Here is a 27,207-nt window from a genome sequence, read left to right on the forward strand (position 1 = left end):
CCCTAAATCCCCGTTTTACCTCCTCCACTCAAATAGGTCTAACTTCAAAAAAAAAAGTTATGGCCGCGGTTACAAGGCTACGTTGTCTAATTTTGACAAAGTGTCAATTGTGACCTATAAGAATGGCTCTGCCATACTCGTTATTATTTTAAATTGATTATTAAATAAAAAATAAAATGATATGTGCTAAACGACCAAAAAATATCCTATTATCAGAAATCTGAATCTTAAAACAAATCTCAAATTATCGATTCACACAAATAAATTCTTCAGAGAATGACCACAAATCTGATTGGCACGAATAGTAGAAATAAAACGCACATGTCTATCAATTTGTTTAATGAAAAAATATTCTTAATTCATACATTAACCGTCTCCAAAGTTTAACATACGAATTGACCGTACAATAATTGGAATAAATAATCATCATAACCACCTAATTGTGTCAATACATTAAATATAAAACTATTTATATCCAAATGCTAGTCATCAGATCACAATGAGTGCGGGGACTAATGTCTGGACAGTACCGTCCCCGGCCGGCGCAAAACTAACCTCACCTTAATGTTACAATAATGTCGCAAAATGACTTCTTTCAAATACAAATATAATATGATCATACAACTTAATATGTTGACTGCTCTCGCAAGATCTGGTCTAGATGCTGTCTAGATCGCCGGCAGAGCCAAGCGGCAACGTCGCAACGCACGCGTGAGCCTTCACACGCGATCCACTTCAAGCAAGAGCATCACCAAATTACACATTGTATATGAGAACTCGACTTCAAACATCGAAGTAGCTTCAGACATTTTGAGACGAAGGAAGTCAACAGCCCTGGCTGACCACCGACTGCACTCATGCACTGTGCTGTAGCGCCTCCCCGTCCCGGACCCCACCCCATGCCGCTTAACTTTATATTCGAGTCATAAGAATAATTCCATTCCTACGATAGTAGTCTATTTAAATTCTTAATTTACATTAAAAATAAATTAATATTTTATTTACAAATACAGGAGTCCCCGAGGCGCGGCGGCGGCGGCGGGGCGCGTGCTCGGAATGTACCGTATCACAAGTCGGGAGCCGAGCTCCGCACACATTCTATTTCATAAATACAATTGCAGCTACAAGCTCGCACTATCAGATGTGGTATAGAGAGGCCGCGTCAGTGTACATACGAGGAATCCATTAAATGAAAGTCGTACACAAAAGCATAGTGAGCGGGCGAGCTGGGCGCGCACTACCGCGGCCGGCGTCGGCGCGGTCGCCGGCGTCGGCGTGCCGCGTGCTACTGTCTCGGCGGCTGCGAGGACTGCGCCGCCTGCGCCGACTGCGCCGACTGCAACGCGGACAGATGGTCGGCGATGGCGCGCGCCGCCTCGCCCGTCAGGATGGAGCGGTGCGTGCCCGCCAGCTGGAGCGTGTTCAGGGGGCCGGCGCACACCTCGGCCAGGCCGTAGTCCTCTCCGAGCGTGACGTAGTTGTCGCGGGCCGTGAAGAGCGTGACGGGCGCTCGCAGACGTCGCGCGGGGCGGTACGTGTCGCCGGCTACCAGCTTGCGGTAGAAGGAGTGCGCGGCGGCGGCGAGGGCGGCGGGCGCGTGCGGCGTCACGCCCCGCAGCAGCGCCGTCACGTGCTGCACGCGCGCCTCCCACCCGCCGAGCGCCTCCAGTTGCGAGAACACCTGCGCGAACACCACCGAGCCGTTTTAATATTTCTATTACCAATACTCAATCAAAACTATGAGATGTCGTCACCGCCGACGTCCCACGACGATGACTAAGAATGTCGCACGAGAGAGAGAACTATAAATGACCTTGTTGGCGTCTATCTCCACGAACAGCTGGGTGAAGTATGTGAGCGCGTCCGCCTCGTCGGTGGCGGCGGAGCGAGCGGCGCGCTTGGCCTTGCCGCGCGTCGTGTGCGTCGCCACGTACGCCGGCGAGCCGTCCACCAGCACGAGGCGCGTCTCGCAGCCGGCCTGCAATTTCAGTCAAATACACCACTATTATATCTCGAATACCGAATGCGCTGCGACACACGGTGTAGACAAGATACTGCCATCGAACGATTAATCGGAGCGGTCGAACAATATTGAAACATCTTAAACTGCCTTGTAATTTTGGAGACGAATGACGTTAAATAATTAAAACGGGACGCCGTAATCCAATTATTTAAGGTTTCCATTTTATAATATACCGAATATCGCGAACGGAATATATGAAGACGGACCTGCTCCAACTGTAGCGCCATTTCGAAGGCGACGCTGGCTCCGAAGGAGTAGCCGAGCAGGGTGTAGGGCGGGCGGGGCTGCGCCGCGCGCACCTGGCGCACGTAGAAGGCGGCGAGCGCGGTCATGTCTGTGAGCGGCGCCGCGGCCACGCACTGCAGGCCCAGCGCCGGCGCGCGCACCGCCCGCGCCACGCCCGCCAGCGCGCGCACCACGCCCTCGATAGGGTGCACCTGCGACACGCGCAACGTCCTCACTCACGAGCCCTCCTTCTATCCACTACTGACTAAACAACATATTACAAATTTGACAAAAAAAACTAACCATAAATACAGGTTTAATTTCAGTGTTATCAGGAGCGGCACTGGGTAATTTGACGAGTACTTGCTCGGGCACTAGCTCCTCGAGTGCCGGAAACTGCACCAGATCGCCGGCGAGCGGCGCGTGCTCCGCCGCAGTGGCCTGTTCCGGAGCCTCTCCCTGCTCCGGCACCTCGGTCTCCGACCCTCCCTCTGCCTCGCCCCCCGCGAGGACACGAAGCTTGGCAAACGTGAGCGCGCGAATCTCTTGCACACCCAGTACCACGTCGTAGCCTCGTTCTAGAGTTTGCTTTATCTCGGCACCCATCAACGAATCCATTCCCAACTCCGCCAGATTGGCAGATTCTGATACTTTACTCGGGTCCTTTATACCTGTGAGATAATGGGCCGCGTTACGTTCCAATCTGATATTTAAGGTGAGACGGGAGAGGAGGGAGAGGAGGGAGAGGAGGGAGAGGAGGGAGAGGCGCGCTCACCGAGTATGTTGGCGACGGCGTGCAGCAGGTCGTGCGAGGGCGCGGAGGGCGCGCGCCTCTTGTCCGCCAGCACCATGGAGGCGGCGACGGCGTGCGGCCGCGCCAACAGCGCGCCCAGCGCCACCATGCAGGACGCAATGCGCTGCGGCACCGTGCCGCCCACCTCGCTCTCGTCACCGCCCATCGTCTCCACGATGAGCCCCACCTCGCCTGTGGACAGAGCGGCGGTCAGATGGTGCTCGGTGTGCTCGGTGTGGTGATGTGTGTGCTCCGACGTGCGGGACATACACACCTATGGCGCCCCACTGCACGGCCAGGCCCGGCAGCCCGTCGGCCTGGCGGCGCTCCACGATGCGCTCCATGGCGGAGTTGGCGAGTCCGTAGTTGCTCTGTCCGGGGTTGCCGCGTCCGCAAGACACCGACGAGAACACCACGAAGTACTCCAGCTCGGGGCACAACTCGCGCGTCGCCGAGTCCAGCGACTTCGTGCCTGCGCAAATACAATTTTACCGTTCCTTATACATTTCAAAGTATACGTCTGAAACAACATAATTATGAAACCGGTCGCAGATACAGACCGTCGACTTTGGGGCGGGCGACGGCGCGGAAATCGTCGGGCGTTTGGTTCTCGAGGAAGGCGTCGCGCAGCACCGCCGCCAGGTTGAAGACGCCACCCACCGGCGCCAGCGCCGCCGCCTCGCGCAAGAGCGCGCGCGCGCCCGCAACGCCAGTCGCGTCCGCCGTACTCAGCGCCACGTGCACGCCGCGCGCGCGCCACCTGCACGAGCCACGCGTTAGCACTGCACCGCATCACCTCATCACACAAGTGTGACACGCAGCGACGACGTGCAGACACGTACCGTCGTATGCACCACGACTGGTAGCCGGTGCGCACTCCGGAGCGCGAGTTGAACAGCAGCCGCGTGGCGCCGCGCACCACCAGCCACTCCGCCAGCTCCAGCCCGAAGCCGCCCAGCCCGCCTGCACACACACGGCCGTCCTCAGTCACCTCACTCACCGACCGCTCCGAGCGGTTATACTTGTATTTGGTTTTTGGGGCCTAAGTCGTATTTATTGTCTCCTTCTTTTCTCTTCTCAAGGGATACGGTGTGCTCTTATTACCTATTTACTACTTAGAGGGTCCATAACTAAATATAATACAATTTTCTTGTTTGCTAGCTAGATAATTCGAAAGTTAAAAATGTCTTCCCATTATTACAATGACTCGAAATGAATCTGAGAGAAATATTAATATTCTGAAGCAATGATTTATCATAGTGAAGGGACAAGACGGTGTGGTGGAGGGTCAGGACGTACCGACGAGCACATAGGTCCTGTCGGGGCGGAAGTAGGTGCGGGGTACGGCCGGCACCAGCTTGCTCCCCGGCGTCTCCTCGTCGCGCACGCGGATCACCACTTTGCCGATGTGCTTCCCCGTCGCCATGTACCTTCATACACAAATAGTACTTTATACATAAATAGTTATTTCAGTTTAAATTCATAACGATCTCGCCGGTACGAGGCCCACGGTAATCATCTTGACACTTGGCGGCGATCGACGCGCGTTAGTTCCGGGGCGGCCGCGCGCCGTCGCTTCCTTGCCCGTGTAGACATTATTTAAATTTGTTTTCTTTTGTTTTCACTCTTCTCGCATTTGTTCTTTCCTCTGTCTTTGTATTTAATTTTTTATGCCTTACTTAGCTTGTTATTTACAAACTGCGTTTCACACACGAAGAAGTCCTTCGTATATTGGCTGCGTAACGGGGGAGTTAATAAATGCGGAAACAGAATCCGACTGCCCTTTACGTGGGGTTTACATATGTGCCTGGTATTAAGGTAGACGCCGAGACGGGTGTAAACAGTGAGCAGTGTACACGTGTGCTCACCTGAAGGCCTGCTCCAGCTGGTGGTCTGCGAAGACGGTGCGCGGCAGTGGACGCACCGCGCCGGACGCGATGCCCTCCGCCACGCAGCGCACCACTGCGGCGCGCTCATGCCCCACGCCTTCAGCGACCTCCGCGACCTCCGCGCCCTCCGCCCCGAACAGCGCGTCCAGCAGGATGCCGTGGAATGTGGTATTCTTCAGGAATATCGCCATGCCCTGTCGACGGACCGCATTGTACACAAGAACGCCCACCGCTCGCAATGAATGATGTCGCGTCCGAATCGTTCTATCAAGGATGATCTTTTAAGTAATTCAAATTTTACATTCTTTTATAAGGAATATTAAAAATAATATAGACACTGACGAGCGGTGTGTTGTTGGAAAGGTCGAGTTTGCCGATCTCGAGGAAGCGGCCGCCGTTGGCCAGACAGCGCACGGAGGCAAGCAGCTTGTCGGCCGCCAGCGAGTTGAGCACTAGGTCCACCCCGCGGCCGCGCGTGCGCCGCAGCACCAGCTGCTCGAAGCTGGTGTCGCGCGAGTTGCCGATGTTGTCGTCGGGCAGGGCGGGGAAACGGTCGCGCAGGAAGGCGCGCTTGTCGGGAGTGCCCACGGTGGTGTACACGGTGCAGCCGGCGTGCAGCGCGATGGCGATGGCGGCCTGGCCGACGCCGCCGGTGCCGGCGTGCACGAGGACGCTCTCGCCGCGCCGCATGCGGCCGCGCACACACAGCGCGTAGTAGGCGGTGGCGTAAGCGACGGGCACGGTGGCGGCGTCCTCCAGCGTCCAGGAGTCGGGCACGTCCCACAGGAAGCCGTCGTCGGCCAGCACGGAGGTGGCCAGCCCGCGCGCCGCCACCATGCCCATGACGCGCCGCCCGTCCGGCGCGCGTCCGCTGAACTCCAGACCCAATATGCATTCCTGTACGTTTACCATTTAAATTAGTCTTATTGTTAACGAAACGATCGCTTCTTACGATAAAATTTAAGATCTTTAAAATAATTATAATAATCTTCATCTAGCAGAAGATAATTGAGAAAGGAGGCACGAACTTGTCCCGCGAGGTCGCCGGGCAGCGCGTCGGGCGGCAGTTTGCCAGTGGCCAGCATGACGTCGCGGAAGTTGAGCGGCGCGTAGTGCACGGCGCAGCGCGTGGTGCCGGCGCGGGGCGCGGCGTACGCCAGCCCGCTCTCCACCCAGCGCAGCGAGGCCAGGTCGCCGCGCGTCAACGTGTTCACGTACGCGTGCTCCACCTGCACCGCATTCTCACATGTTACATGAACCTAATATCTGCAGACTAGGATATACACGCACAAGGTATGAACTTGGACAACGCGCTTAAAGCTTTGTGGGTCTCGAGGATCTGAATTGGTAAACCCGTTTAAGAATTTCTTGAATTACATGATCAAAGTTATTTAATTATTTTCATCAAATAAAAAAGATTAATTTAATTAGTATTGCATTTACGTAAAATGAAAGAAGTGAGGCCATAATATTGTTTATAAAATATTTAAGCATCGGAGATGATTGTAAGCACCTGTAGCTGGAGATCGGCGGCGTCAGGCAGCGCGAGATGACGGTAGGAGCCCCATACGCCGGCGCGAAGCACGTTCACGGCCAAGTCTTTACGCGTTTGCTCGGCATACGTCGGCGCGTCGGGCGCGAATGTCTCCGCCGCCTCGGGCAGGAAGAATACGCGCAGCGCGCGCCCGCCGGGCTCCGCGCGCAGGCACGTGCCTAGCCCGAGCAGGCCGCTCGTCGGCGCGCGCGACCACACGTAGACGCGCACGTCCTCGGTCTCAGCGCGCTTTAGGGCGTCGCGCAGCGTCTCCACCCAGGCGTAGGAGGAGTCCTCGGCGATCTCGAGGACGAGGTGTGCTGGCGGCGGGGTCGGCTCCCTGCGCAGCAACAGATACTCGCAGGCGGCGGCGCGCTGGCGGGCGACGGACACGAGGCCGGCGGAGCGCAGAGCGTCTTGCGCGGCTTGCGAGCGCAGCGCGTCGTGCGACTCCTCGAGCAGCAGCATGCCGGCGGGCGCGAGCGCGGCCGCGAGGTGGCGCAGCAGCGGCGCGCCATGCCGGCCCAGCACGTCCGCCGCCACCACCAGGTGGCACTCGGCCTCGGGGGCGGCGCTCCGGGCATCCTTGGTGCTCACCTGTCGGACAACGTTCTCTGTTACTCTCGTCGTGACTTTTCACAGCTTTTTTTTTGAAATAATAGAAATCACGATAATCTGTTTTGTATAATTACAAGTTTTGCGCGAATGACTCACTTTAACGGCTAGCTTCTGCATGGCGGCCTCGTGGAGCGGCGCGTCGGCCCCCGCGGCCAGAACCGGCTCCACGCGCACCTGGGGCTCCGCGTCCAGCAGCGCCAGCACGGTGGGCAGCAGCAGCGACTCGGGCGCGCGCCCCAGCGCCGCTTCGCACGCGCGCAGTCGCAGCGCGCCCGCGTTCTCCCACACCAGCTGCAGACACGCCGTGAGCGCTTCGCGTTTGGAGCGCGTGCCCCCCTCGCCGCCGTCGCAGCCCACCACATCAGTTTTGTCGTACGGCACGAACACGTACTTCTCTAGCTTGGGCGGCGGCTGCGGGTTGGCGCGCCGCGGCGCCAGGCTCGTCTTCACGCCGCGCAGCTCGACCCCGCCTGCGAGCACGACGTCTAAGTCGCGCATCATGCGCACGGACAGCACGCCCGGCGCACCCGCCGCCTCGGCCGCCGCGGCCGCCGCGCACTGCGCCGCCGGGTCGATGAGCGCGCGCTGCAGCCGCGTGGGCAGATACAACTCGCGCGTGTCCACTCCGATGATCGCAAACTGCAGCATCGTGTCCATGAAGGTGATCCAGTTGCCGTCCCAGGCGAGCGATCCGGCGACGCCGAGCGGATCGGAGGCGCGGATGCCGCGGAAGGCGCCGGCATAGCTGTAGCCGCGCAGTCGCAGCTCTTTGTAGATGTCGTCGGTGGCGAGCGGGAGCAGGTCGGGCGAGACTCGGGGCGGCGCGGGCGGGGCGGGCAGGCGCTCGGCGGCGGGCTGCTCGGCCAGCCGCACCAGGCCCGAGGCCGCGACGGCGCCGCCCTCGCAGACCTCGAACTCGCCGCTGCCGTCCAGCACGTTTACCAGGAAGCGAACGGGTGCATCGCGCGACATGATGGTCGCGCGCTTGAATTGGACGTTTTCGAGAATTATCGGCGTGTCCTCTAATTTACGGTTGTGAATTTTCGCCATCGTCCTCCATACGAGCGTCTGCAAAGAACAAACAATTATTTTTTTAAATGTCGTACGATAAGGCAAAAGAGTAACGAATCTTTTACAAGTATTTAACTGATACACGAATATTGAAAAATGTGAACGCACCAAATAGCCAGTGGCGGGGAACAGGATGCGTCCGTCGATGTTGTGTCCGGAGATGAAGTCGTCGTCGGGACGCGAGAGGTCGTACTCGATGACGTTCTCGCCGGAGCGCGAGGCGGCGCCGAAGTTGGCGACGCTCCACTCGGAGGAGTGGTCCCAGAGCACGTGCGAGGCGAGGCGGGGAGTGCCGCGGGGCGCGGGCCACGCCACGGGCGGGTAGAACGCGCTCACACGGGGTTGAGCGCCGGCGCAGTAAGCGCGCCCGGCGGCGGCCAGCAGGTGCGCGGCCAGGTCGGGCGCGTCGCGGCGCAGCAGCGGCACGTGCGCAGCGAGGGGGCGCGCGCGGCGCAGTACCGCCTGCAGCAGCGCGTGCGGCGCCACCTCGAGCAGCAACGCGCGCTCCGGCACCTCGCCCAGCGCCTCCGCGAACCGCACCGGCGACAGGAGGTTGTTGACGTGGTACGCCGCGTCGCTCATCCGCGCTGCCCGCACCGACACACATACACGACATATACCACCGACTATCGATTTGAGCCACAATGTATATGTAAATTTCAATAATTTTTGATATAATATGTACCGAAGGCCAAACTTCCGTTTTTTGTTCCGAAATTTCGTTCCGTCCTCACCTCGCAAATACCTCAATGCCTGAAGAGGAAAGTCTTTAACCAGTGCGTCCTCCCCACAATGACCTACGGTGCGGAGACCTGGACTTTGACGGCGGGGCTAGCCCATAAGTTAAATGTCGCTCAGCGGGCGATGGAGAGAATTATGCTCGGTGTTTCTCTACGGGATAAAATCCGGAACGAACAAATTCGACGGAGAACCAATGTAAACGACATAATTCTCCAAGTCAGTAGGCTGAAATGGCAATGGGCCGGTCACATCTGTCGGGCCAACGACGCCAGATGGGGAAGAAAGGTCCTAGAATGGAGGCCACGGCAGGGGACTAGGAGTGTGGGGCGTCCTCCTTCCAGGTGGACCGACGACATAATCCGCACGGCGGGAAGTTGTTGGATGCGAAAGGCGGAGGACCGCGTACTGTGGAAGGCATTGGGAAAGGCCTATGCCCAGCAGTGGGCAGATAAAGGCTGTTGATGATGATGATGATGATGATGAAGGCCAAACACGGCTCGACCTCATGCAACGGGTACGCGAACTTCATGTCGCACTCCCGCTTGAGATATAAGGATGTTAGGAGGTAGATTTCGACTCTATACTTAAAAAAAACGTATTATAGTAAAGGTGTTTTTGATATATTTTAGATTGTAGAAAAAGAAAATACCAATGTCCGAGTCCCACTGGTCCTTAGGCAACGAAGAGGAGAGCCAGCGGCGGGAACGCGGCTTGGGGTCGGGGATGACGCGCTCCAGGCTGCGGCGCAGCAGCGGGGCGGCGGCGGCGATGTAGCGGCTGTGGAACGCCACGCCCGAGCTGTTGACGCGGCGCGCGAACACGCCCTCCGCCGCGAGCTGCGCCACGAACCGCTCGATGGACTCCGCCGGGCCCGACACCTGCGCACAAAAGTCCGCATTCACTATAGGGCACTATAGGGAACAATCTATGAACTCAATACTAGCGAATTCTGAACATTCAGAGCAGGTCAGCATAGCACTGTGAAGACGTGATACCATGCGCCGAAAGTCCAATATATTCTTCCATCCACTCCCTTGGGAGTCACATATAGCGAAATTAACCGTAAGCGTCCGTCGTCCGCCAGTAACCGTAAGCGTCCGTCGTCCGCCAGTGAAATAACATTCGTGCTATAAGAAGTGGGTAGGGCACGCACCGTGACGCTGTCGGCGGCGTTGTGGCAGGCGGGCGCGATGTCGGGCGGGCAGCGCGCGCTCGCCTCCTCCCAGCCGAGGCCCACGGCCGCCATGGCGCCGGGCGGCAGGCGCGCGTCCACGATACTGCGCCCGCGCCAGTACGCCGCGAGCACCGCCTGCTCCGCCGTCAGCGTGTCGTCCGCGTACGCGCAACCTGCACATATGCTACGTAAACGTGTTTTCCGCGCACAGAAAACCTCCGAAAACAATTTGAAGGCATTGCTTGTTTCATCTGTGCTCAAAAACTATTTAGCTTTGAAAAATAGACCAAGCCGGCGATAATCCATACTTTAAGTTCAAACAGCTTGTTGGTTATTAGCAAAAAGGGGCGAAATATAAGTTCGTTACGACGTTTTCCGTTATTCGAATACCGCGACTATATTTTCTAGCACTCATTTTTTAAATAAACACAATATAAATAGTCGGCAGCACAACAAATGCTCAGTATATTCGACTAGTTCTAATACCGATTCGCGAGCTCCGCACTGACCGATTTCACCGACGGAGTGACCGACGATGCCGTCCGGCCTGAGGCCGAGCTCTCGCAGCACGTCCACCAGCGCCACCTGCACGGCGGCGATCGACACGAACGACGTCACCACGTCCTCGAAGGCTGAGTCGGGCGCGTCTGTCAGCACGTGCGCCAGGTCGACGCCGTGTGGTCGCAGAGCTGCCGCGCATCGCGCCACGCTGCGGGCGAACGCCGGCAGGCGCAGCAGGGTGCGCGCCATGCCCGCCCACTGCGATCCCATACCGGAGAACACGAACCACAGCGGCCGCGGCTCCGAGCTCTCGGCTTCCTGAACGTCCTCAACGGGCGGGGCCTGCGACGACGGCTCGCCGAGTAGCCGGTAGCCGCGGAAGGCGTGGCCCGGGATGTTGTGGGCGTGCACGGCGTCGAGCATGGCGAGCAGGTGTGCGTTTTGAGCGTGATCGGCCGCGAGCTGCAGCAGGCGTCGCACAGCGGCTTCCGTGCGGCCCGACGCCACCACCAGCCGTGGCAGGTCGGCGGGCTGGCCGGCGGGCTGGCCGGCGGGCTGGCTGGCAGGCTGCGCCGGGGAACGCGTGCCCCGCTGCGACTCAAGAATCACGTGTGCGTTGGCTCCGCCGAATCCAAAGGAATTGACCGCCACAAGCCCGCCATCCCACGGCGTGTTCTTGTCGACCACCTGCAAACAAATATCACTACTTTTTTAAACATTTGGGGAAAAACCGATACTAAAAAACTCACCGCGGATAAGGGAAATACGGTATAGGGGAAATCAAACAATTTGGGTGCTCAGACCATCGCACAAGTTGCTACGCATAATAAAATTTCAGGAGTGGCGGAGCATAAAAAGATGCGAGGGAGGCGCACTACGCAGCAGCAGACACCTATGCCCACGGAACAGTGAGTTAGAAGTCTGTCGTATTTTTTGTCATTTGGTTTTCGCCATTGTTATTGAGTGGAGAATTATGTATCCCATCTCTTTTGCAGACAAGGAGTTTGCATTTTGCCAAAGAGGTGCCATACTGGCCACCGAGACTTTACACTTAGCCTTATGTATTAGAAAATAATGGGTAAAAAAATTGCAAAGAAGAATAATGCGGAATGCGGGAGTTAACAACGAGATGTAGAAGTGAATAAAGTTTGATTGATATAATTATTGTAAATATGTATATAGACATTGTTTTTATTCCACACTGACGAAAACTTATTTGCGATTATTGTTCTTGTTTTTACAATTTTTACAAATACGAAGTGTATAAGCTAACAGTTGGAATTGGAAAACTAAATACCTGTATACGTCCATCACTTAGGGCCGGAATGTCTGGGTTCGGTGTTTTATAGTGCAAGTTAGCCGGGATGACGCCTTCCTCCATAGCGATGATGACCTTGGCGATGGAGCACAACCCGGAGGCCGGCTCCGAGTGGCCCATGTTGGACTTGACCGAGCCCAGCAGCAGCGGCGACGAGCGCTCCTTGCAGAAGAAGTCGGCGATGGCGTTCACCTCCTGCGGGTCGCCCACCTGCAAGCACAACAACGTCACCTTACTGATCGTGTCGCTCGCACAGAGCGTGCAGTCGGCCGACGGCGCGTACCTTAGTGCCGGTACCGTGTGCCTCCACGTAGACCACGTCCTGCGGCCGGAGGCCCGCCTCAGAGAAGGTCTCCTCGGCCAGGCGGCGTTGCACGTCCCCCGAGGGAAAGGTGATGCCTTGCACCTTGCTGCCGTCGGTGTTCATGCGCGCGCCGCGCACGGTGGCGTAGAGGCGCCGCGCGGAGGCGCGGCGCTGCAGCAGCACCACGACGGCGGCTTCGGAACGCACATAGCCGCGCCCGCCGGCATCGAACGCCGCGCACCGCCCCTCCGGCGATAACATGCTCAACCGGTGGAAGTTGAGGGAGTTGGCGGGCTTGAGGCACAGGTTGGTGCCGGCGACGATCGCGGCGTCGCATTGGCCGGCGCGTATCGCAGTCGCTGCCTGCGCGAGCGCAAACATGGAGCTCGAGCAAGCCGTATCTATGGCGTAGGAAGGGCCCTTCAGGTCGAACGTATACGAGATGCGGTTGGGGAACATGGCGCGGCAGCAGCCCGTCAGCGCGTACCCGTTGATCTTGTCCGGGTCGGCGGTCCACATCTCCTCTGTCTCGGAGTTGGAGACGCCGACGTAGACGCCGGTTCGCGAGCCACGCAGCTCGGCGGGACTAAGGCCGGCGTCCACGATGGCCTCATGTGTCAGCTCGAGCAGCAGCCGCAGTTGTGGGTCCATCAGGTGCGCCTGCTTCGCGTGCACGCCGAAGAATGTTGCGTCGAAGTGCACCAGGTCTTTCAGTTTGCCGTTGCGCTCCGGCAGCCCGTGCAACCCTGAAACACCCAATTCATGCTTTGGTATTCGGTATGTGGCTCCCTCTGTTACTTATTGTTTTACATTTTTACCTTATTCTCTAACTTTTGTTTGTTTGCTATGTGACACCTCGTTCAAACCAAAATACGTAAGACTCATCATATTAGCTAATTGGCTTTACAGTGCTAGTTCGGCCAAGCCATTCGACACGGACTCACTTCTCTATTGCGAAACAGCATTAGTATTTCATAGTGGTTTTTATTTATTTGTAGATGTGTATTATATCATTAAAAATCATTTTATACTAATTATATAAATATAAGATTTTGTTTCATTAGAATTTTATTGTATTTTAAACTCCATCAGATCTAAAATTATAAAAGAAACAAGATATGTGAACAGTGGACTTAGCAAAAATTTTTGTGACAATGGCCGTCGTATCGTCATGGACAAAATTTATATTAAAGTACACCATAAATCTCATACTAATTTTTACATACATTGACGATGATGATATGATACGGATTGTTACAAAAATTTGTTCAATCTAATCGAGTATTTTCTATAATATACAAGTGTATTATGTAACATTTATATATAAGACGTGTTGTCGTGAGGCGGGCGCGCTCTTTACGACACTCGTGCGGCGGCAGTAAAAGCAGGCAACGAGCGAGGCCCGTTTATGTAACCGGCGGGAGCCCTAGTAGCCGTATTGGGATAGTGTACTATTTATTTGATACAGGCTATGTATTTATAAAGTGGCAGAGGAGCAAGCTGCCACCTGAATACGCCAAAATAGTCAAGCGACCGCTGCCAGAAGCATCCAGCAATTGCATATGTCTTGCCCATCTCTAACCAACGGAGAAGAAGACGCACAGAAAGAGAACCCTTCCTTCGCGTCCGCTCCACTGTATTGTGCAATGAAATGTATTGTCAAAGACTATTAAATATCAGGTTCCCCGTTGCGTGACAGCGGGCAAGCGACAGTCACAAACATTCAGTCGTCACCCAACATCGGCAGCAATCGCGCTGATCGCGTTCTGCGGTTTACCTGTTTGTCGGGCACATGTTTTGATCTTATGGCTCTTTTTGCGGTCGTGGCGAACACCGATGACGTCACCACACACGATTGCATCTAGTAAATTGTTATTAGCAAACTGAAGAAATATTGCGATAATAAATTACAGCGGCCGGAGCTCAGCTTCTTTATAGTATTATAATATATACAGTTAACATATAATAAACCAATTTTTGAAATTCTTGTCAGTCTGTCTGTCGACAAGCCGATTAAGGCGCCCCCAGGCCAGCATTTTTATGTTCCTGGCCTTTGCTGTTTTTTTTTTTAGTTCTGCGATGACAAAGTCGCAATGTTTATGATTGCATTTAGACTGAACAAAAAAGGAAGACATGCAATAAAATTACATTTTGAAAAAATGAAACAATTTTTAGAGAAAATCGCAGTCTTTCCTAGGCCGAGAACTTTTCACCGCGCCCTAGTATTTACTGCCTCATCTGAATCCCGATTACAATAATAATTTATTTATTGCAAACTGTGTACATTGTTATATAGTTGCAAATATTTATAAACGCCTACATTTAGATACATACCCCCCCCCCCACACCCTCCCACACCCTCCCCCACCAGCCTTCGGTCGTGCAATATGATGATATAAAAAGAAAAAATACAACAAAAGCAATAACTTGGGAACTTCTATCAACAATAATAAATACATAAATGATGTAAAACAAACTCGTCCTTTGTGTTAGAGCATTCTGATAAATATTTCAGAAGACATTACAATCACTAAAGTAATCTTAACAGGATTTAGCTCGCGGGCCGGTCGAGACTGTAATACAGTTGTATGCCACTGCTGACTATGTTTATAGTTAAAGAAATCATGCATCGAGTAGAAGAAGGCTGGATCTAACAACCAGTTCTTTAGATTTATTTTAAAGACTTTACCGTTCATAGATTTTATGTTAATTGCCAAATGGTTAAATACTCTCATAGCAGTGACATATGTACTTTTGTAACATATGTGTTTTATTACGTTAGGCAATTTAAGGTCTTGTTGGTGAAAAGGACGCAAGTTACAGTTCTCTGCTGATATAAGTTAAAAATAATGATTACTAGCTTTTGCCCGCGACTTCGTCCGCGCGGAATAAAAAATAGAAAACGGGGTAAAAATGATCCTATGTCCGTTTCCTGGTTCTAAGCTACCTGCCCACCAATTTTCAGTCAAATCGATTCAGCCGTTCTTGAGTTATAAATGGTGTAACTAACACAACTTTCTTTTATATATATAGATAGATATAAGATAGATTATTTTTTTGTTAGAAAACATTTAAGATGTAAATATAAGTAAGCGTTAAAATTCTCTTTTCTTTAAATATACTTTTTAGGCTTTATCTTATATATATATATATATATATATATATTATGCGAATACATCGCTTTTGAAATACAAATTTTTCTTGAATATTACAATAAATGGATACGACAAAATATGCATTCTTTATTACACATACTGATGTTGATCTTGATAGTAACGAGATTATGTAACAGTAGCTAGATATTTTCTTATTAATTTTGTCTACATGTAATTTCCAACTTAAATGTGGATCAATTTTTATTCCGAGAAAATTGAAGTTATCTCTTTCTCCTTTATATTAACACATATTATATAATTTCTTAAATGTTGTATTTTAGTTTTAGATAAGTTTACCGAAAGATTAATTGACTCGAGCGACGTTATCATTAATTTTAAGGATTTATTAATTTCATTTTCAAAATCTACTTTATTTAAATTTTTACCTGAGAAAAAGATAGTAACATTGTCTGGGATCATTACATACAGTCGTTTGGTGAGGTTTAACAATTCCTTGACATAGATAAAAAAGAGAGCAGAGCCTCAAACTCTCAAAGCGTTTAAGAATTGCGGAACAGGAAGACTCGGCACGGCACGGCGGCGGCCGAGACAAACAGGAAAATAACATACAAATTCCACGACGACAGTCGCGTACATCTTGTAAACAACATAATGTACGCGCGGGTAAATCATCAAGATGATGGCCCCACCATACACGAACTGGTTTAGGTTTCGCGTGTACTTGACCGGGGAAAGCTACGCCTGCATTGCGCCGGGACTCAGGATCGTTAGGGCACATCTGGCGAATGCGCAGCTTACGAGCTGTTCGCGACCTAAGCGCGTGGTGCTCGCGAATTCGGCAGTAACTATTCCAAGTTTAAAAAATACATCCGCGATGTTCGCGAGCGGCGAGCGGCGATCAGTCTGCGTATTCGAGCGATGTGGACGCACCGCGCAAAGTAGCCGCGCGGCCGTGACTGCGCCGCGCCGCCAGCAATAATATACGATAATTTGTTTGACTTCATTGATAGCTTTATTGAATCTTTGTTCTATTTTAAACCAAACTGCGAAGTAAATATTTCGATACGCGTCCACCATATGTACATATAATACATATGGAAACGTAAAAAAACGACAGTTAATATGAACATATATTTTATGTTCTCATACAAGGTTCTTTTTTAATTTATTAAGAATACCAATAGTTAATGTATCTTTCTATAAAATTTCTATACATTTTTTCACGAATAGAAAATTTTCGATTTTATTATCTTCCTGTGATATGTTGAATTGATTGAGGTTTCTCCACACACATCGACAGCTAACAATTATTAAAAAAAATTGTAGGAAGCGTTGAAGACCCACCTGGTGTCCAGCGGCGGTCGTCGGCGGTCACCAGGTCGACGCCGGCAAACAAGTGGCGCGCGAACTCCTCCACGTTGTCGGACTCGGGCAGGCGGCCCGACAGGCCAGTCAGAACCACATCGTCGGGCGACGCCTGCGCGCCGTTCACCATCGCGCTGGGCATGCTGCAGCCACACGCACTATCTGCAACACGAAACACGTCGGTCAGCATCGAGCAACCGCAGTCGCCGGCGTACGCCGTTTGCACTACACACCTACGCGTCGCGTCGGGAGTTAACAGAAAGCGAAGTGAACAAGAGCGCGTGCGAGGTGATCGCGAGCGGACACAGGCTGAGAGTGAAGCTGCGCCTCGCCGGCGGCCGGTTAAAAGGGCGCGATAGCGGGGTCCCGACCTCGCGCCGAGTTTCCACGAGACCCCGAGTCCGCCTTATCGTTACACAAGGACGCCCAAGGTCGGTGGGCTACCTCGGGACGGCAAGCGGCGGGCGGGGAAGCTGCTCGCTGCGACCGCTTCGTCCGCGCGCACTATCGCCGCGTGCCCCCTGACCCGCCGCAGCGCTACTCACATCACACGCGCGCGAGTGCAAATCACGCGCCGCCGCCGTCGCCGCCGCCGTCGCCGCCGCCGTCGCTACCGGCAGGGCACGAGGCGTCACCTGCCGACGTGCACCAATACAGCACCTTACGGTCCCTTTGCCATCATACATCAATGGCATACCTCGAACATTTCGCTCACATTAGTTGTATTAAGAGGAGAGACAACACAGTGTATCATCCGGAAACGACGTGTACAATAGACGACTCGTTGACCGAAAAAAAAACCTACTGCCCCATCGCTACTTGAAACATACAAAAATTCTTTAACGGACATTCGTTTTTATACGTAGACGCATAGATATATTTCTTCTAGATGAAGTGTTTCTTACAAGTTTTATGTAAAATCGTAAGACCAGCTTCGAAATGTTTTTAGTGTGCGTAACTCAAATGTTTACCAGTATGTACATATAAAGACAAAATTATTGCCAAATTCGGGAAAATGTAATGTACAAAATTTAAAAGCAAAATGAAATAAAACTTTTGTTAAAATATTAATTACTAAATTGTTCAAACTTTTGTGAGACATTATGATAAATGAAATATGGAACGGCTAACACTCACACGTATATCCGGTGTCGCCAATAACAACAGTTCCACTCTAAAGAAGAATCCTCTATGGGCTTCAAGTTGGCCGCACGGATACCGGATATAATAACAGTTCCACTCTAAAGAAGAATCCTCTATGGGCTTCAAGTTGGCCGCACGGATACCGGATATAATAACAGTTCCACTCTAAAGAAGAATCCTCTATGGGCTTCAAGTTGGCCGCACGGATACCGGATATAATAACAGTTCCACTCTAAAGAAGAATCCTCTATGGGCTTCAAGTTGGCCGCACGGATACCGGATATAAGCACGAATGAGTTACCCCGGTGCATATTCATTTTATCTCAAAAACCCCAAAAAAACCACAATATTGTGTTTTATTTTTGCTCTAAGATTATTAATTATTGTTTTAAAAATGTCGCGACTAATTATTTTATTTAACTTTACTAAAAAACTAAGAAATAATATAAAAACAATCCGCAAAAGAAGTTGTAAAATTGTATGCGAACGGAGAAGTTGGGTATTGAGAAAAATGTAAAACTTCAGATGCGGTGTGAACGCGTCTAATCGAGCAAGTTACAGATGTGAACTTCATTACATATAAAAATCATAAAAATGCAATGATGATGATGCAAATGGTTAATTGATTCAATGTACATTGCTATTAATATTTAAAAGGCAAACAGAAGTTGTATTCGGTTTACTTTTTGTGTGAATATAGCTATCGCCCGCCACTCTGTACGTGCGGATTTAAAAATAAAACCTAATTAGTAGCCTGTGTTCTCCTAGACTATGTTCTACATCTATGTCTTTCCGAAATGTTACGTTATACTGGTTTATCCTGCCCATCTTACAGCCCTCGTGGCCGGACGTGTGGTGGGGCCGCGGAGGGGTACTGGCATACCCAGCCCCTCCGCGGCCCGTAGGGTCAACGGCGGGGCCCGACATCGGACCCGCCGATGGTGGCTGGGGAGGCGGGGGTAAAACCTCGTCTCTCCGGCTTCCATAGCCCCGTGGTGGCAGGTTCGGGGGGACCTGTCACCCGCTTCGAAGGGCAAGGAGGATGGCGCGTATCGTTCCGGCGCGCCTCCCCTAAAGGATGGATGGTGGGTTTACCCACCCCAGTGGTGGAGCCGCTCCGGCGGCTAGCGCAGACGGGGCCGCGGAGGAGTGCGAAAGCGTGCCCGTAGCCCCGTCACCAATGAGCAGGAGGAACAGAGGTGGTTTAGCGGGTATGCTCCCACTAGGGGAGAGAATCTCGCATAACTTCGTGTCCCCCCCGGGGCATGTCGTATGCATAAAGCATTCCCCTCTTTAAAAAATAAAAAAATAAAAAAAATAAAATAAAAAAAAATAAAAAATAAAAGGCACTCAACATAAGAAGGCATGAGGTAAACTTAAAAAAATCTATTAAAATATATTATAGTCCAACACGGAGGATTGTGTTTCGGCACTTTGTGTAACTGTGTGTGACAAACTTGTATTAAGTCACTTTTGCTGTCTCTGTTAATTTTCAAACAGAGCGAGAGGGACCGCAATATAGTCGTAACACAGGTGTTACGACTATATACGATACAGACGTAATACGTCATAAATACTTTAAAGCTGTATATAGCCGATCAACAGCATATTTACCTACCTTTTTAAAGAATATAATTTGATTTTTGTAAATAACGTAAATTAGATTCTATTAAAAATATACTAGATATTCTTAAAACATAATGTTAATCTGCTATGTACCAACATTTATAATATACCAGGTCAGTCAGAAAATATTGCGAGAAAAAGTTTTTATGTATGTGAGTCTGGCCAGTTATAATTTTTATGATTACTTATAATTAAAAGTAGGTAAGTTCTAGATTCACATCTTCCCTCCACATTTTTTGCGAGCTAATTAAATTTACCGTGTCTCATTGAAAAATAGATTTGCGTCGAGAATATTTTCGCGCTATGATTTTTTACGATTTAAGTATCGCCTATAACCGAACGAATCGTACGATAGACTTCAAATGGGATTCATGGAGGAAGGCCCTTCTAAGGCAACCGTGTGTCGTTGGTATAATGAATTTAACTAACGGCGACGGTCGACTAACGACGGTTTGGTGGATGAAGAAAGAATTGGTCGCCCTATGACGGCTGTTACGGACGAAAACGTGCTAGCAGTGAAAAATTTGATCAGTAAACCTTCACGAGATTCTACACATGCATCTACGGGTCCGGAGGATAGTTTCACACTTGTTGCCGCACAATCTCACCGGTGTTTAGAAGCAGGCAAGGGTGGAATAGTGCCATGATATGATAGACAATTTGGAGCCGGCTTGTCTCGGTGTGTTTACGACATCGTTACAGGTGATGAGTCCTGGATTTATTAATACAATGCAGAAACGAAGTTCCAGTCGACGGTTTGGGTGATTCAAAACGAATCAACGCCTACCAAAGTAAATCGACCTAGAAGCGGGGGGAAGATATTGATCGCGAGCTTTTACAATATGACTGGCTACTTATGTGTCAATTCCTTTACGAAACCAAAGAAGCATTAACTCCGAATGATACTACCAAATGCTTGGCAGAAGTTTTCTCTGTTGTGAGCAACAAGCGACCATACACATAAGGCTTCGCGGGCTACTGCTCCACCACGATAATGCGCCCGCCCACACCGCAATTAAAACGAGGGACTTCCTAGACAGCACACCGGTCAAACTTCGGGGTCACCCTCCTTACAGCCCTGATCTAGCACCATCTGACTTCTTCTTATTCCCAAAAATAAAAAATCAGCTCAAAGATACAATTTTCGTCGTCGGATGATGCGCTCTCAGCTTTCGAGCAGGCTGTAAACGAGGTGTCTGCGGCGAACTGGAAAAAGTGTTTCGAAAACTGGTTTAGACGCATGAAACTTTGTATAGAACATTTTTTTTAGTAGCGCAAAACTTTCCGAGTGTCCCACATATTTTTACATATTAATTAATAAACCAGCTATCGCCCACGATTCCGTCCGCACGGAATTAATAAAAAAGATGAATGTCTATGTATTCTTCCAGGCTATGTTCTACATCTGTGCCAAGTGCCAGCGAGATCCATGCAGCCGTTCTGGAGATACCTTCTAACTAACTAACATCCCATCCATCCATCCAAATATTCGTATTTATAATAGGTATTAGTAAGATATCTCTCGGCTCGCCGTGTGATTAGGAAAAAAAGCTTTTTTTTTCTAGCATTAAATGAATTGTTTCAAAGCATTATCTGTTCATTACATATAAGAGTAGTTATGTTTTTCTAAGACAGGCGATGAATATTGTTAACTTAGTTGCATTATAAATATACCTATGTTGCTTTCTTCTACTTATAAAAAACATTTATATGTCGCGGGCACAGCTCATGATGATATGAGAAAAATAGAGCAATCTGTAGTCGGGCGGACAGTAACGATGAAGAGTCAACTCAATCTGGCCAGTGTGGGCGCGCGGCAAGCCCCAATAAGGCAGAAATACCAGTTGTCGTTTACATAAGCGATGCGGCCGGTGATTATAAATATATTGTAAATGCGGCGTCGTCAGCGAACGCAACAACATCGCGCTGAACTTGTTCCGACGTCGCGCAGCGGAAGCACGCCACTGCCCTTGATCGCGAATACTTTCCCACCGAGGTGACCCAGCAGGCGAGCAACTCAGTGACGCATCGCTGCCTAACAAAACGCTACGCTCCGAGTGGACCTACTGAAACCTTGAAAAGTCATTTATTTGCCTTGCATTATTTTTCATGTAAAAAAAACGAATTGAAATAGTTAAGGACTATCTCTCTTGTAATATCTTACAAAATATAACAGAGAAAGTCTAAAATGCAAAATAAACTTTTTTTTTTAATATAAGATGGCAAACGAACAGAAAGGGGACGCACAGAAAGATAATTACTCCCCATTTTTATGCGTTCCTTCTTGAATCAAATTCAAAGTGTAGGAAGGAAAAGAGGACTATAATTAGGCCTCTGGAATGCACACTCATCAGACTTTGCGCGGAATTACTTCCACTTCACGCCTGTCTTCTGTGTGGTCGTGTCTTGCACCGAATGAGTCGGCCAATTACAACTAATGTTGTTGTTGCCGGCATCTACCATCGTTAAAATAGTATAACATGTAACATGAAGAAAATTGTACATTCCTTGTTTTGTTCTTTGTTATAGGACTTAATTTTAAATAAGGGCATAACTTTGTATTGGCTGGTAACCACCCGAGACCGCGGTTCATCCGCTAGGAGAGCGGGGCGCGAGGCCATCGCCTCGCATTACTTGCTTCAGCCCATCGTGACAATGATCAAAAGGAAAGTGATTTCTTTCAATGAGAGCACAATACTCCATGAACACAATACTTAATTCACTGACGACAGTATAAATTGTGTACGTGTTAGATGGTAAAAGATCTTTTATACAGCGTGTACTCGGAATTGCTTGGTAGAAAATATGACTATTTAACCCAACATACCTCTATCCAAAGTTGCACATCGTTGTTTCGATTGAATGCCTAAATGTAGTAAACAGAGACATGTCAAATTCTAAACGTGGCGATTCTTGAACTAAAGTAAACAATATTTTTTAAAAAGAATACCCAAGAATAATGACTAATCTTAGCTTTTATTTATATATTTTGTGAAAATCGTAATATAAAGATAGCTTATGTTACATACTTATATGAGAAAGATATTTTGCCAGAAATATTTTGGAGTTTACGATTTTTGTCATAAATTGTAATTTGCTTATACGGGTTTCAATAGAAATCCGATATATTTTAGTCGATAGAGGGCTTTTTTTACATTTCTTCAAATATCTCAATGTGTTTACTCGATTTTATTCATGTTAACGGAAACGTGTGTTATCCGTCATCGTATACAATTCCTAGGAAATGTAAAGAATTCCTAAAACTAATACGCCCGGAAATGTATTAAATATATTATATTCGACACATTTCCTAGGAACTTCTTTCCTAAACATTAATCGGACATTAATACATTCAAGATATCAATGGGTATGCGGAGATAGAAAATAAGAATTCTCGCGATTAATGTCCTTATCATTAACCAGAAAAGTAAACTTATTTTTCCTTAAAAAACTACAAGCAATATTCTTTACTAAGAATGTGACGGCGACTTTGAAGAATTGATTACAGCTGAAAAGATAATAATATGATGAATTTACTTTACTCTTCAAGGTGCGAATTCTACAGTCTTACGACGGTATAGAATTTTGTGACCGTATTATTCATAACTTTAAACATATTAAACCCACTTTAAAATTTATGTGCTACGTGTGTACAATTTGTATCATTTATTTTAATCGCAGATACTATAGTTTTCAAAATAAAAAATGTGTTTTATTCACGAAAAATATCAGTTTCATACATTTCCTAATACGATATCAGAATAATATACATTTCCTAGGAATTGAATGTTATTTCTAGGTTTCATACATTTCCTGTAACATCCATATCGTAAACATGATTTTTAACAAAGTACACATTTTTGCAGAACAAAGTTTTGTTAACAATTAACAAGGGTCTGGTAAACAAAATATTCAATCGTATTTTTGCATGTCTGTACAATCATTGTCGTTTTTTTCTCTCGGATAGAAATTTTTATTTACAGGATTCTTTTTTTATAATTTTCATTTAGCGTCATCAATCATTTTTTATAATATTCGAGGTTTTGGCAGAAACAATATTATATGCAAATAATGAAATTGCAGTGTCTGAATAATACATCGAAAAAAATCATGTTTCGTGTGCATGATGTATTTGATATACTTAACACGAAAAATCTATTTTAATATATTTGACTGTCTGTCTGTCTGTCTGTCCGGTAGCCGGTAGGTAGTTAATGTTTTCAGGAGTATAACATAGGCTTAATTGACTAACTAATCATTTTAACTTAGGCTATTATTTTTAATATAATAATTTTAACTTAGGCTAATTCCTAATTATAATATGTTAATTATAACTTAGCCTATTATCGTTAATTCCACGCTGACGAAGTCCCGGTTAACCGCTTGTGTTTTCTAAATTCCTAAGCGTTTCACTGCAGTCACATTGTGAACTGAAGGTGGCCGCGAAACAACTGAATACTAACCTAACCTAAACTCCGCAACTTTGTATCGAGGTAAGCTGGGTTAATTTGTCATATTTTAAATCAATATGTGTTATTCCATTGTACACATCTGTCCGAACTCTTGTAAATATGTTGATCAAGTTCCACTAGTAGCCAAGTTGACCCTTCACGGTGACGGTTCAAGTGGTGATCAAGCCCACCTCCAATATTCTTCAGTGACAAATTAAAAAAGAAACTTTATTATTATTACTACGGCAATTAACATCAGCTTTACATTTTTTCTTGTGATTGCTTGTTGAAGCAATGTAAAATCTTGGATTTAGTTTTTTCTCTGCTAAAAGGGTGCTTTTCGTAGGTCAAAGCACTGAAAATATTAATTTTATCGACTCTTCCTATTTAACGGACATTTTTTTCTATTACTTTCTTGAAAAATTCTATGTTTGACATTACAGTAGGTAAATGTTCCGTATATTCAGCCGACACACCAGTCTGACTCATCTCACTATTGATGGGTAAATAAGATTATTGCACCGCCTTAACATGAATATTCGCGTACTTACATAAATATTAACAGAGTCTACCGCGAGGGATTGATAATCCGGTTTGTTGTTTGTGAATCGTCTCTGTACAAAGCGACCCGCGCCCTGCTCATCAGATGCACCTCGCACTCGCGGCTCGCGGTACCGGGAAGCCCGATATGTTGCACGGGGCGGAGCGCCGAACTATCGACCGGCGTCAGCTTTAAATACTAGAATATAGCAGACGGCTCGGGCTTCGGGCTGCCGGCGCGAGACTGACTGCTGCGCGGCGCGACGCGACACGCGACGGCGGAGGCGAGAGCGAGAGCGGCCGCCGTGCGAATCGAGCGGCAGGGCGCAGCGGGGGCGCGGGGGTGGTGCGGGGGGCGCGTTGCTATGGTACGAGATCAGGCCACGTGCCGGACGGGCCAATGGCGGGCGCGCGTGCACGCCGCGCAGTCGTGTCGGCGCCGTGTCGTCACTCGCACCGTCAATCGTCACTTCGCCGGCAGTAGTCGCTGGCCAACTAGCCATACCACGTTGGTTACACCCGCTTGCACGGAATAATGAACGCATAGACAGACATACACTTCGATTTAGCAATAACAATTGCATGAGCATCGGTGATCCCTAGTGCCGATTGGTATTGCCTATTGAAGAATACACAAATAACCTATAGGTTGTATGTCTCCGATCTTAGGTTGTATATTGTCTGCTTCTTAGATTGTAAATCTCTAATCGTGGGTTTCTGAGCCCAAATTATCTGATTAAAACATATCGTCATCCTTGTCATTATCTTTGACAAAACAGAGATAGCAATATTTTTTAAACGAGGGATTTTGGTCTCAGAAATCCACTGTAAGTCATATACCCAGTTAACCTATAGGTTTTATATCTATGGGTAAAAGGATGTAGACATTTCATTTCATAAAATTGCTTCATTTTTATAGGAGGGCTACATTAATAAATGAATATTTATTGTACTGACCAGTCGGACAATGTAAAAACCTGAATGAACGAAGTTACGTTGGTAAATGGCCTAAATTGAGTGATCTCGTAAAGTACAATAGGTAACGTATTGTGTTCTGTTGTTATTATAATTCATAATGTATCATTAGACTAAGTTCACACGACCGCGAGGTGCCGTACACGTACACGATCAACTGATACAGCTATTATTTATATATTTAATATTGTTTTATTGTTTTAAAAAAGTTTAATTAGTGATTTAAAACTGTCACGACTTATACTTACGACTTAGATTATATTATTAAACTTTCCTAAAAACTAAGAAATTAACGAGTGTTTAAACTAAACTAAAAAGAAAAGAGGTTGTAGGTATTCGATTTACTTTTTTTGTAAATATTGTAATGTAAAAGTTCACCACAAACAAGGTATCCGGAGGGCTTCTAAAACGTATCACTTTTGTACTCTGAACACTCCGTCTACGAGATTTGTATAATAAATATCCAGTTCGGTGCACTTTGAGCACGCGGAGGAGCGAAAGGGCCGCAGAAGATCGGGCGTGGGCACAGTGGCACTCAATGGGTTGGGGTTACGTCCAGCTGTGACCGATGTGAGTGTGAACTAACAGAAGGAATTGAATGAAACACAAAAAAAAATTGGAAATTCACCTCCGCCTCTCCAAATTGACTAAATTGGCAGGAAATACGAAGCTCGCTGTTTATTATGCGGCGCAGTAAATCTAAAGAAAAGATAAAACGTAGTTATCGGTGGACGCGGCGACCTTGTGATGTAACGCTGTTCGGTTATTTATGCAAATGTCAATGATTAGCATTCATTTACGTCATAGTACGTTCATAAATATCTGTAAATTTCCACCCCGACGGGAGTAAGCAGTCGGTGAACATTATGAGCAGCAAAAGCTGTTGTTCCGACAGCGCGGGAGTGTACCGAGACCAGACGATACCGCTCGCTGGCAATGACGGAGATGGACAATGACACAGGAGAGAATGCGAGGAGTAGATGGGAAAGCAGGGGGACAGAGCGCTGAGCCGCAGTCTGTAGTTTGCGACGACGATCGAAACAACTCATTTCTATCAGCGACTAGACTTTATTTTTAGAGAATTAGAGAATAGTAGAGTAAACCGTTTTCCAGTACTTAATATAAATATACTCGACAACAACGAAATTAATTATTAATTCATTAGATGCCAATCAACGTTTCTATAATTAGTTATACGTAAGGCAAAATATCAAGGTTGCTGGAGTTGGATCGTTGCAGGGGCCTATGTCCAGCAGTGAACGACTTAGGCTGGCCATGATGATGATAAATGTAAACTTATTGCTGTCGTCGTTATGTTATAAAATACAGTAGCTCTGTTGGTCGAATCTCCTCGTCAGCCCCCAACCCCCTTCCGCCCGCATATTGTTCAACAAAAGAGAATGACCAAAGTTATTTGGAGCTAAGTCTATGTAATAAATTGTCCACTAAATACTGAATCATTATAACCCGACCACAGCCAAATATATACTATCAGTAAAAAGCTATTAATGAAAAAGGGAATGTTATTTACCCTTTTTAGCCGACTTCAAAAAGAAGGAGGTTATCAATTCGACTGTATTTTTTTTTTTTTTTTAAGCCAAAAAAATTATTGATATTTGAATTTCATCCGTCGCGCATTTTTAACTAATTTACCCATATAACGCCTTGCCGTTTGGAGTGCCGTGACTATTTTGATGTTTTCTTACCCTATTTTGTCTGTTGATGGTTGTCATATATTTGTTTTCATGTTATTACTACCTTCGAAACTATTTTTTCGTTAGGTGGCAAACAAACAAGTGG

The 27,207-nt window shown here is 48.3% G+C and overlaps 1 protein-coding gene across 4 annotated transcripts; it reads right to left on the minus strand.

Annotated features, from left to right (window-relative positions):
- Window positions 1-328: 328 nt before the first annotated feature.
- LOC106718893 (fatty acid synthase) lies at window positions 329-26,113 on the minus strand. 4 transcript variants are annotated; one of them, XM_045680289.1, is made up of 22 exons: window positions 26,036-26,113; window positions 16,652-16,834; window positions 12,171-12,937; window positions 11,867-12,097; window positions 10,578-11,256; window positions 10,048-10,241; window positions 9,544-9,772; window positions 8,262-8,740; window positions 7,179-8,150; window positions 6,444-7,061; window positions 5,959-6,159; window positions 5,273-5,827; window positions 4,910-5,124; window positions 4,341-4,471; window positions 3,884-4,004; window positions 3,602-3,801; window positions 3,316-3,513; window positions 3,024-3,233; window positions 2,552-2,919; window positions 2,230-2,460; window positions 1,814-1,978; window positions 329-1,681 (listed from the first exon to the last, which is right to left on the minus strand). In XM_045680289.1, the coding sequence occupies exons 2-22, from the start codon at window positions 16,812-16,814 to the stop codon at window positions 1,286-1,288; spliced, it is 7,323 nt and encodes a 2,440-aa protein (XP_045536245.1). In that variant the 5' UTR covers window positions 16,815-16,834; window positions 26,036-26,113; the 3' UTR covers window positions 329-1,285. The 4 variants fall into 4 exon arrangements, with proteins under 4 accessions (XP_045536245.1, XP_045536244.1, XP_045536242.1 ...); XM_045680288.1 differs by having other exon boundaries at window positions 25,786-26,111; XM_045680286.1 differs by lacking the exon at window positions 26,036-26,113 and adding an exon at window positions 24,444-24,713.
- Window positions 26,114-27,207: the final 1,094 nt, after the last annotated feature.

The sequence above is a fragment of the Papilio machaon genome, chromosome 12 (assembly GCF_912999745.1).
Source record: "Papilio machaon chromosome 12, ilPapMach1.1, whole genome shotgun sequence".
NCBI lineage: Eukaryota > Metazoa > Arthropoda > Insecta > Lepidoptera > Papilionidae > Papilio > Papilio machaon.